Source organism: Capra hircus, chromosome 10, assembly GCF_001704415.2.
Source record: "Capra hircus breed San Clemente chromosome 10, ASM170441v1, whole genome shotgun sequence".
NCBI lineage: Eukaryota > Metazoa > Chordata > Mammalia > Artiodactyla > Bovidae > Capra > Capra hircus.
The window spans coordinates 100,236,955-100,249,418 of NC_030817.1; the positions used below are offsets into that span (position 1 = coordinate 100,236,955).

A 12,464-nucleotide genomic window follows, 5' to 3' on the forward strand; every position below is an offset into this window, starting at 1 on the left:
AAAGGTGGTGTCATCTGCATATCTGAGGTTATTGATATTTCTCCCGGCAATCTTGATTCCAGCTTGTGCTTCTTTCAGGCCAGCATTTCTCATGATGTACTCTGCATATAAATTAAATAAGCAGGGTGACAATATACAGCCTTGATGTACTCCTTTTCCTATTTGGAACCAGTCTGTTATTCCATGTCCAGTTCTAACTGTTGCTTCCTGACCTGCATATAGGTTTCTCAAGAGGCAGGTCAAGTGGTCTGGTATTCCCATCTCTTTCAGAATTTTCCACAGTTTCTTGTGATCCACACAGTCAAAGGCTTTGGCCTAGTCAATAAAGCAGAAATAGATGCTTTTCTGGAACTCTCACAGGGTGTCAAATACTGGGATAAAACCCCTTGTCTTCACAGTTAGGACTGGGCGCCTGCAGAGTGAACGAGGTGAGCCACCACAAAAATGACAACTCTTCGGGGGATTGTAGTGAAAGGATACACAGCTTGGAGGTGGTGGGGGCGGTGGTGAGAGTGTGTGCGGGTTATCTGGTGACAGAAACCACTAGTGCTGAATGCGCCCACAGGCTCTGCTCTGCAAAGGTCGGAGCGCCTGCTCAGTCACGAGGAGACTGTGCGGAATACCACCTAGAGCGAAAACCAGTACCCTACAGACTTCCTAGTAGTGGCAAAGAGGGATGATGCGCATGCGCCCATCCACCCAAGGCCCACAATCAGCGGCGGGAAGTTGGTTTACTGAGTGGTAACTGAGCAGCTTGAAGACGGATTGGAGCCGACGGACCAATAAACAAACGCCTCATTGGCTTAGCTTGCTCAGGGTCCCAGTTCTCCACCTTCCCATTGGGTCTTTCAAGCAGAGCAGGGGCGTGACTCTCGGGACTCCGCCCCCGCCCCCCCGCCTAGGCCCAGCCTCGGGGTCCCGGGCTGAGGGAGCCGGAAGGAAGTGAGTGAGTCCCGCCCCTTTCCCCTTCTCGTTTCCGTAGGAGCCACCTCCGCTGCTGCTGCCGCCGCTGCGTGTTCTTCGGAGTCTTCCTGCAGTACCCTCGGTCCCCGGCCGCGCGGAGCCGGGATGCACTGCTCCTGCTGTGGGTCCTCATCATGGAGACCAAACGGGTGGAGATTCCCGGCAGCGTCCTGGACGATCTCTGCAGGTACCGTGGCACCCCGCGCTGCTTCGGCCCCCTGTCGTCCGCTGCTTTTCTCCTCCCCCCCCTCCCTCCCCGCTCAGTTTCCGCGACCCCGGAGACCTCCCCGTCTCCTCTCCTGGTCCACATCCTTGTCCCGGCTTTCCCGTCCCGCTTCTGCTCCCTTTCCCTGTCGACTCTTATCTCCGACGACACCAACCTTTTTCCGCTCTGCCTCCCTGTTTCTCACGCACTCTCCTCCATTCCTCTCGCAGCGCTGGAATTTCCTCATTTTCTTAGTTACTTAACTATTTTGCTTTTCCGCAAGCGAAGCAGCTTCGCTAAAGTCTGGGTCTTTGGCATTTTGGGGGCTGCCCCTCCCCCTCCCGTTGCTTTTTCTGACTGACTTCTGCAGACCGTCTTACTCTCTCTTCCCTCCATCTCATTCCTCAGTTCTGTTGAAAGATCCCAAGGTTTTTAAGTCTTGGAGTCCCAGCTTTCCGGACCTTCGGAGAGAACAGTTTTCAAATTTGCCTCCCCCCGGGGTGCGGGGTATTCTTATATGTCCGTGGCGTTCTCTCTAAATTGCTGTGAAAAATTACTCTTTGTTCATCCCTAAACTTACTCTTGGGAGTGAGGGGAAGGAAAAAGAAAAGAGTTGCTTTTTTCCTCCATCTCTTAATTATCTTTCTTGAACGGTATTCTCAGCTGCTGGGTGGCACCCCACTCCAGTACTCTTGCCTGCAAAATCCCATGGATGGAGGAGCCTGGTAGGCTGCAGGCCATGGGGTCGCTAGGGGTTGGACACGACTGAGCGACTTCTCTTTCACTTTTCACTTTCATGCATTGAAGAAGGAAATGGCAACCCTCTCCAGTGTTCTTGCTTGGGGAATCCCAGGGACGGGGGAGCCTGGTGGGCTGCCGTCTCTGGGTTTGCACAGAGTCGGACAGGACTGAAGCGACTTAGCAGCAACATACTTTTACAAGAGAAATTTTCTGCGTTCTTCTCTCTTGTTGGCTATCATTTCAGATAGCCAAGGAAGTATACTTTCAAGCATGTGTGAAATAGACTTAAAATTTTACTTCAGGAAAAGGAAATGTTTTTGGTGTAGTAATAACCTGAGTTTTCGCTGGTGTAAAAGTGGGTTGTGAAATAATTTAAATTACAAGTGAATACGAGCTTTGATTAAAACGACCACTTTTCACTGTATTTATGTCTAAAAGTCTGACTTTTTATCTTTGTGTTGCATTCACGATTTTAAGGGGAAAGCAAGAACTGATACTGGTGGAGTTACTACTGAGCGCCAACCAGACACTGGCTGCTCTCTTCACATGTATCATTTAATCTTCAAAATAACCCTGTTTGGTAGATGCAGTTTTTTCCATTTTCGTCTGTCAGACTCACATTGTAATTTATACAAGGTCATTTTCATCTTAATTTAGAAAATCAAGATTTGAAATATAGGCCTTTTTCTTTCTAATGCCTGTCTTTTTTTCTTAACACTGCTGGATAAAATAGAAAGTCCTCTCTAATGTTATTACTTCACAAAAGTACATGTAGGTAAGTAAAGAGACTAATTCTGCAACCACTAAGAATTAACGTCACTGTACTTTAGTGATGATACGGTTATAACTTAAGAAAAAGGTTTGATGTTTGTTAGATTAAATGGGAGAACATGTCAAAAGTGGGATTATGGTTTTTCTGATTCATCTTTCCAAAATTTTTTTAGAGGATGTACATTTTATAGTCAGAAAAATTAAATATGAGTAGTATTAGGAAAGATGAGCAATAGTTGTGTATGAATTAATAGGGATACAGGTGGTTTAGAGATGATAGGTAATTTATACTTTTTACAGGCATCTAAACTAATTGTCCCATTGGTGGTGGTGTTGTCTGACTCTTGCGATCCCATGGACTGTAGCCTGGCAGGCTCCTCTGTCTATGGGATTCTCCAGGCAAGAATACTGGAGTGGGTTGCCATTTCCTTCTCCAGGGGATCTTCCCGACCCCGGAATCGAACCGGGTCTCCTGCATTGCAGGCAGATGATTTACCAACTGAGCTATGAGGGACGCCCAATTGTGCCATTAGTATTGGGTTTATATTGTATATTACCGAAGACTGCATCATTTAAAGAAGTCATATCAACCGTTATGAAGGTGATTTGATGTGTGTAATCCTACTTAAAAATAATAGTGTTTTGTAGACTTCATGTTAAACATCTGTTATGTCTTAAAGATTCTTACTTGGTTTTCTGGTTAGTGTATTTAAACTATTTTATACAGATCTTTGGGAATAGAGAAAACTTTCCTTTAAGGAAATTATTGGTAGTTACTGTTTTTTGGACCCACATGGTTGATGTGTTTAAAAATTAGGGCTAGCTACTTGATAAACTAATAGGAAACGGTTATCCAACCAAACTTGAGTCTACTTGCCTGACATGCAGCAAAGCCTGTACTGATACAGAATTGTGGTAAAAGGAAGTACTGCTGCATTCACTGCTGGGCCTTGCAAGGAGGAATGGCAGTTCATGCTTAAAGGACAGACTCAAAGGGAAGATGAGGGACAGGGTCGTGGTGAGTCATCAGCTCATGGACCTCTTTCTCATTATGTGGTGGTGAGGTAACAGGGTGGCTTTATAGAATTTCAAATTATCAGCCTGGTTTTAAGGGTCTGAGGTCTGCTTGTTGGTGGTTAGCATGCAGTTGGCTTCCACCTGGTGAGGGTTTTAGTTTTTACAAAACAACTGAACGATAGGGCTCAGGATACTACCTATAGGCTTTGCACAGGAATTAAAGGTCCTTGACTTTGTTTTATGGTTAAGCCAGTCTTGTCTTGCTTGACTGCTTTCCTTAGTTTTCTGCATTTTCTTGCTTCTCTGAATCAAATTTAGCTTAGGAGGCTAAAATTTTCCTTTAAACAGGAGGTGAGGGAGAGAGAGTGGGGATGTCCTTGATGACTCCTGCTCCATTTCAGAACCAAATAACCATTTCTTAAAACTTCAGGTTTTAAAAGTAATACCATTTTCAAGTTAATGTTTACAGTATCTTTGATTAATTTAAAGATTTTTAATATTAACAATTCTGGCTTTTGCTTATGGGCTCTATCAGAAAATTTCACTCTTATTTTCTATGAAAATAAAGCTTAAATTGGAAAAGTTTAGTTTTTTTGTACTTTTTTAACATCTTTTAAAAAAATTTTTTTTGTACTTTTTAAAATGCCTCTTGATTTATAAGTTTCGTCTTGACTCTTGTTTTCACTCCCTTTGTAGTTTCTCCAGTTTCAGTTCTTCTTTATTGGCATCTTTAAGGTTTTTTTCTTTTATTATTTTGATCTTTGATAAATTACATAGTCCTGCTAATCATGTCTAGTTTAGTTACTGACCATATATTAATATGTTTTGGGGAAATGTAAAATTTGAGAGTGATTTTTATGTGAGAAATTAGAGCAAGAGACTTAAGTTTTCAGGATATGACTTTATGACCATGAGACAGCTTACCTGAGAAACGGAATGTTAGTTTTCAGGCAGTTGAATATGGGGTATTTAATTTACAGGAATATTGTGCAGCCATTAGAAATTCCTAAGGCAGTTAGCAAACAGTAAACCAAAGGAGAGTATTTGTGTCTTGAAAATGTACACAATATACTACTGAGTGTAATAACTAGTCATTTGGTGCTCTTTGTTAAAATTTTTAAAGGTTTTTGTGAATACATGTTTCTGTGCATGCACAGAATTCTGAAAGTGTATACACCAAACTGATAAAACTGGTAACTTCTGGGTGAAGTGGAATTGGAGGACAGCAAGGAAGACTTGTCTAAAATGCTTTGGTGAACCCAAACTGCTTTATGACACAGTATGTTTGCGAATGTAGAAGTGAATCAGCCCCATTGTACGGAGGGTGATAATCGCCTTTGGTGCACCATGGTTTATAACATTAAAAGTTAAAAATATTTTTTAGTACTATTTAAATAATCTTACTAAAGATTTGGATAGCATGATTTTAAAGTAAAAACTGAAAACTGCAGTTTGGTAAGTTGTTCCTCTTACAGAAGAGTTTGAAGTTATTTATTTAAGTCCCTTTTAAGAATTAAATGGTAAGGTCACTCCTGTGTTAAAAGGAGAAAGGTATCCAGGCAGCTACTATTGCTATTTTGGTGATCACATAGGTTAATGAAATAACCATTTAAGTGTGCATTTCACCTGAAGCATTTTTGTGTTAATTTCAGTCCTTGAGCTAATGCTTTTTCTATCTGTGGAAACACTGAAAAGATGACTTTTTTTGTGAGGTGGAGAAATTTTTCCCATAACAAAATCTTGTGAAAAGCATTTTACTTTAGCTTTTAAAATATACACATGTATGTATATACACACACTTTTACATATATAAAACAGATCACAAACATTCATGGAATGAAAGCATTGAAGTTTAATTTTCCTGTGTAAAATTATTTTTCTTAAAAGTTTCTAAAAAGTTTGCCTTTAACTTTTAAAATGTACTCATTTGTAAGGTGTTTTGGTTTTTGTTTTTAAATCAAACAGTACAGATGACTTTGGGAACTGAAAAGCAGCAATCTCTTGCCCTGCCCCTTTCATCCTGGTTCTGCTCTGCAGACTCTTGTGAAGTTTTCTAGTGGCTGTTTCAGTATTTGAAAGTTTTCTTGTACCCGTTTCTGTCAGCGTTAGATTGAGGATTTAGTGTGTCTTGGGAGGCACCTTAATTTACACTTACTGTTGCCCTTGTCCTTCCCGTGCAGTTATATCACTACTGTAAATCGTTCCACTGCTTATCTTTGTGACTTTACTATGCTTAAAAGTTTTATTTCTGTCCTGTGAACGTCAGTGTCTATTGAGTCTGTATTTGGTAGGGTGAGGCAGTGCCTTATCATTTCTTCCATTTCTTTTCTTACCTACTCCCTCAGCTTCTATGCAGGTGACCTAAACATTAAGATTGATTGTTTATTTATGTTACATTTTGTAACATTATTAAATCTTAACTATTCTGCTACCGGTTGATTGCAGGGGGTGAACAATAATAATGGCATTTGTTACACATCATGACTGTAAATACTTTCCATAGTAGAGGCAAGTCTACAATGGCTGGGATTCTGAACATAGTCAAGATCCTTTTTTAAGAATCTTGAGAGAGAATGACCAAATAAATTGTTCTTTCTTATATTCTACAAATTGCTCTCAATGATACCTTTTAGTTTTTTCTTTTGGATAAAGACGCATATGCTTTGTTCATTATCGCCTGGTTCCTTCTAGCTAGTCTTTAATATTTTCCCCCCCTTTGTTCTAACTTTTTTTGCTTCGTGTTTGGACTGTGATTCTCTTGTACATTTACCCTTCTCCCTCAAAATGCCTGTAGTTTCTAGCTGCCTTCCACCATCACACCCTCATCTGCTCCTTAGATATCCTTGGTCTTGCTCTCAGTTACACCATCTGCTTTTCTAATGAATCCTTTTTTCCTGGAGAATGCTGTCTTGGAGATCTTCACTGTCTAGTCCAACCTGCACTGTCCTAGAATTCCCTTTTCCCAGCTCTCCCAGGTTGTATCTCTTCTTTCTTGAATCATCTGTTTTATGCTTTCTTTATTTTCATTCTTGTTCTGCTGATTTACATTCTAAAGTTGTTTCTTTGAGGGGATCATTAGGGAGCAAGCTTTTTGAGCCTGTATGGGACTGAAATGTCTGAAATATTTCTCTTCTCACAGTTAGGTTTCCAGGTGGCCCAGGGCCCACACTTGCTGTATCAAGGTTCCGGGAGATATCCTTGACAACACTTTTCTTCAGAGCCAGTTTTTTAAAATGAGCTTAGTTTTTTCTTTGTCGTGAATTAGGTTTTCCTTACATGTTGGGTGGTTTTTTAAGATGTTTGAGATGGGGCTGTGGAGGGACTTGCTCGTGTTGCCAGGCTTCTTTATGAGGATGGGTAGGGAGCTGGCTCTTAAACGGTGGGCAGCCCTTGAATGTCAGTGCGCAGGAGTTTTGTTTTGCTGTGCCAACACTCAAACCAGGAGTCTCGGGTGGTGTTCCTCCCTCCCCTACCTTTTGTAGGAAAACTCCTGACTGTCAGGAGTGAAAGAAGTGTGGATGTTTCCTATTAATAGACTTTGCTGTTATGTTAGCCTTTTGAAAACTTTTCTTATTCTCCTCTTCTGGTTTATCGTCAGGACTTTTCTGGATTGGGATGGGAATAGGATTGAATTTCTCTGTCTTAGGTGTTTTTGTACCCCATTTTAGATTGTGGTTAGTATTCTCTAGAAATTTGTTGTCATATGAATTTCTAGTTAAAGATAGTAGATTGTGCACAAGCATCTACTCCACTAAAAGGCAAACAATTCCAAATGTATAACCCACAAGAAAGGGAAGAATGGATGAAGAGATGAGCCACAAAATTTGGAAACTATACAGCTGAAGTGGAAGTGGCGTGTGGCTTAGCAGAGCTGACAGACTTGTGACAGAGCGAATATTGTAGTGGTCACTCTGCTCCAGAATGAGAGGGTGTTGAGCGGTGGCAGGGATGAGCTGGCGAGTGAGTACCGTGCGCAGACCGGAAGCCGTCCCTCTTCCCCTGCTCGGCTCCCGGAAAGTGGCAGCCTGGCCTTTGCCTCCTGACGGATCGCAAGGTTTTTGTCTAGGTGATCTGACTAGCCCATGAGGAAACACCTGAAGATACTGACATTGGAAGGTCCTTGATGAAATGGCTCAGCCTAATCCCCTGTAATGGTCCCTCATGTTTGACAAGCCTCCTAAAAAAGCTTTGTGGTCTGTTGCTTTAAGTGTGAATATCTGAAATAGGCCTTGACGCAGAATGTAGACCTTAAAACTGGCAATGAAAAACAACTGGAAAGAATGAAGCTCTGCAGGTAGAAGAAGAAAAAAACCCCAAAACGACTCCTTAGAGAGAGAGGTTTTTACAGTCATGTAATAGAACAATCTATGAAAGCATAGTTGAAGCAATTAAAAATAGCCTTTGGAATTTTAAATATGAGAGTAGAAACAAAAAGCCCAGTAGGTGGCTTGCAAGAGACTGTTTCCCAGAAAGTAAGGGTTTTAGAAGCTAGAGGTAGGACATAACAGAGAAAATTGGAGAATCAAAGGATCATTGCACGAGGTCTTTTAGTACTGAAGGAGGTGAGTTTCCAAGTAGATGAAGTCCATCGAATGAGTGATGCAGTGGAAAAGAGACAGCTAGAGAATTTTAGAACATGAAGAACAGAAGGAAGAAGCTGGAAGCTTCCAGTGAGAAAAAAGGTTGGATGAAGGAATTGAGGTGGCTTCAGTCTACACATCAAAATTGTAGGCTGGCAGGAAAGAGCACTGTCTTCAGGATTCTGAAGGAAAATGATTTCCAACCTGGAATTCTTTACCTAGCCAAACTGTCAAGTGTAAGGACAAAGCTATTTTCAAATTCACTGTGTCTTCATATTTATCTCTGCTGCATTCTTTCTCCAGAAGGCATGGAAGGTGGTACTAAGTGAAAATAAGGAAGTACCTTAATCAGGAGGAAGACAGGATGTGAGAACATGAGGTCTAGTGTAGGGTGGAAACCTGGGAACCATGGGATGCTGGTGAACGGACAGCATAGGATGACAGATGTGTGTTACATGCAGTGACAGTCATTCCAGATTGGAACAGATGAGAAGGCTCAGGGACAGTCTTCAGGATGAAACTGGTGTGTCTGAATGAGCACTTCGAGAAAAGAATTTAGAAAACTGGTGAAGAATTTAGAAATTTAGAAATTAGAATTAGAATTTAGAAAGATTGAGTTACTGACAGATACAGAGAAAGTAAAGCAATATCAAGACATTTGTTAATTAGTGGGAGAACTTTTGATTATGCTTGAGAGGGATAACAGGGACTTCTCTGGTGGTCTAGCAGCTAAGACTGCTGCCAACGCAGGGGGCCCAGGTTCGAGCTCTGGTCAGGGAACTAGAACCCTGCATGCTGCTGCTGAGAGTTTGCATGCTATAGCCAAAAGATCCCATGTGCTGCAACTGAGACCCTGCACAGCTATATTAAGTAATGTTTTCAATGGGAAAAAACTGTGGCTTATCATACGGCTTAGTTGTGAATTGTATTTACAGAATCATAGTGTGAAGACTTGGAGAACGCAATGGCACTCCACTCCAGTACTCTTGCCTGGAAAATCCTACAGACGGAGGAGCCTGGTAGGCTGCAGTCCATGGGTTCACGAAGAGTCTGACAGGACTGAGCAACTCCACTTTCACTTTTCACTTTCATGCATTGGAGAAGGAAATGGCAACCCACTCCAGTGTTCTTGCCTGTAGAGTCCCAGGGATAGAGGAGTCTGATGGGCTGCCGTCTATGGGGTCACACAGAGTTGGACATGACTGAAGCGACTTAGCAGCAGCAGCAGCAGCAGTGTGAAGACTTGAATGCTGATCTAACGCAGTGGTTATAGACTGGGACTGAGTTTTGCTCCTCTTGAGGGACGTTTGGCAGTGACTGGGGACGTTTGGCAGTGACTGGAGATCTTTTCGGTTGTTGCAGCTTTGTGGAGAGTGCTGTTGATACCTAATAAGCAAAGGCTGTGGATGCTGCTGAACATCTAGGGCGTACAGCACAGGTCCTCTCAACATAGAGTTATGTGCTCCAGATATCAGTAGCTGGAGTTACAGGAGTAAACTAAGATGCCGTGTGTTGGGACAATGGAGAGAGGAGAATGGTGTGTAGAATGAGAGGAGAAGGGATAGAGTTAATTCTTCATCTTCCATAATGGAATTCAATAGAAAATGTCCCAAACTGAGAAGATGAAGAAATAATAGACAAGTGGTTTTTCTTTTCTTTCTTTTCTTTGAGACTTGAAAGTGTTGGTCGCTCAGCTCTGTCCAGCTCTTTGCGGCCCCATGGACTGTAGCCCACCAGACTCCTCTGTCCATAGGATTCTCCAGGCAAGAATACTGGGATGGGTTGCCATTCCCTTCTCCAGGGGATCTTCCTGACCAAGGGATCAAACCTGGCTCTCCTGCATTGCAGGCAGATTCGTTTACCATCTGAGCCACAGAGAAGCCCCTTTTGAGACTTGGTGTAAGTTTATTAAAATCAGATAAAAATGGGTCTAGTTTTTGTGTGCAGTTTGTCTTTCTGTATCGTGCACTAGCTAGTCTGAGGCTGGAGGCCTGGTGTGTCTTGGACGTAGTGGAGTTGACTAGTCTGTGGTGTACTGCTGGCGGTCTGATTCAGGTTTCTGCTCTGACTGCGCTGGGTCTTTGTTGCTGTGCACGGGCTCACTCTGGCTGCGGCTTGCAGGCTTAGAAGAAAAATAAGCAATGGATGTTGGCCCTACCCTGTTGGGACTGCACAGTTCTTGTGCTCGGAGAGGAAGGTTCTTGTCCGACAAAGTTTAAACTTCTGTGGATCCCTGTTACAGTCACTTGCTGCCAGCTCTAACCAGTATGGCATTGCTTGGTACTGTGGCATGAGAGAATGGAGAAGAGAGAGGGGGAATTTCCCTCACTGTCTCTAAGCCTGGAGAGATTCCTTTAGATTCCTGTCTTGAGCCTTGAGGCAGAACTTGAGGGCTCCTAGAGCTCACTTCTAACCCCCAGTCCACCTTATAGGGATACTGGAGGGTGGAAAAATGGTGAATTCAGATATTTGTCATCCTCCTCAATCTTCCTGCTGCTGTTTACTTTTCACAGTCCTCAAATAGCTGGTCTGTGTTTCATTCAGGGTTTATAGCTGCATTTTGTGGGAAGGACACAGTGGCGTGTGCTTGCTTCATCTTATATTTCAAAGATAAATTATAACTGCCAGTATGTCACTCTGGTATGTGTCAGACAATTGCTAGACTATAGGAGTAAAAATATACAAAGATTAGTTAGTTCAGTTGCTCAGTTGTGTCCGACTCTGCAACCGGATGGACTGCTTGCGTCCGACTCTGCAACCAGATGGACTGCAGCTCGCCAGGCCTCCCGATCCATCACCAACTCCTATAGTTTACTCAAACTCATGTCTGTCGAGTCAGTGATGCCATCCAACCATCTCATCCTCTGTTGTCCCCTTCTCCTCCCGCCTTCAATCTATCCCAGCATCAGGGTCTTTTCTAGTGAGTCAGTTCTTCACATCAGGTAGCCAAAGTATTGGAGTTTCAGCTTCAGCATCAGTATTCCAATGAACATTCAGGACTGATTTCAGCACCTTATCTCAGTGAACTAACTTGGAACAGTTTATGGACAGTAATGGTGGTAAAGAATTGGCTTGCAATGCAGGAGACATGGGTTTGATCTCTGGGTCAGAAAGATCCCCTGGAGAAAGAAATAGCAAACCACTCTAGTACTCTTGCCTGAAAAATCCTATGGACAGAGGAGCCTGGCGGACTACAGTCCATGAGGCGCAAAGTCTTGGACATAACTTGGCGATTGAGCATGCACGCAGTAGTGAAAACCAGATAGTTGCTTTAATGGAGTAGGAGTTGAAAGAGCTTATAAATCTATTCAGAGGAGTCTGATATACCTACCACGGTAGGAGATGCAGTGTTTGTAAGTCATGAGGAATGAGTTAGAAGAAGTGAATGAAGTAGGTAATTCATAAATCATTCCTCATGACCTATAGGTAAGTCATGGGGAATGAATTATAAGAAAAGAAGAGGAGAGAGATAGTATGTGGATGGCGATTTAGGACATTTTTAAGAAACAAGTGTCACTGGGTATAAAGAACTTTACAGAGTGATGGGGCTGTGCAGGTGAGCAGGCACTGGATCTTAAATGCCATGTGGAAGCGATTTTTATGTCTTAGATAATGCTATCAGCGTTGCGTGTTACCTGTCTTGTTCTTAATAGAGATGTGGTTTAAGCTCATTTCCCCATTGTTTTTCTAGATTATTGTATGTACATTTGTCTTAACTTCTGCTTATCCAGTTCCCTATTGGAATGATGTATTTTTATAATTTTTACAGCATTATTTTGAGATTTGATTTGAAACTTGAAAACAGCAAAGAACATTTATCACCACAACTAGTGAGTAGTGTAGGTCAGAGGCCCCAAAGGCTGGGATCTATGCCTAGTGATCTGAGGTGGAGCGGATGTCACAATAATGATAGAAATAAAGGGCACAGTAAATGTAACGCACTTGAATCATCCCCAAACCATCCCCCTTGTCCATGGAAAAATTGTCTTCCGTGAAACTGGTACCAGAGAGGTTGTGGACTGCTCGTGTAGGTGATCAAATTGGGTGATGCTATTTTTAATTTTAAAAAATGACTGTAGACACCAGTGGATTTCTTTCATGTAATTCATTCTGTCTCTAAAAGTCACTAGAAAAAAGTTATAGAAAATGCTAAGCATGGAAGAAGCTTAATGGTGGTTGCTTAATGT

General features: G+C 42.3%; 1 protein-coding gene across 2 annotated transcripts in view; it reads left to right on the plus strand.

Moving 5' to 3' along the window:
- The window catches only part of DCP2 (decapping mRNA 2), a 49,630-nt gene continuing 38,072 nt past the window's right edge, over positions 907–12,464 (plus strand). Inside the window, exon 1 of one of the 2 annotated variants that reach the window (XM_005685022.3) lies at positions 907–1,150. In XM_005685022.3, the coding sequence (XP_005685079.1) occupies positions 1,098–1,150 (53 nt within the window). In that variant the 5' untranslated portion in view covers positions 907–1,097. The remainder of the gene's footprint in view (positions 1,151–12,464) is intronic. The other variant, XM_018053752.1, reaches the window with a different exon arrangement.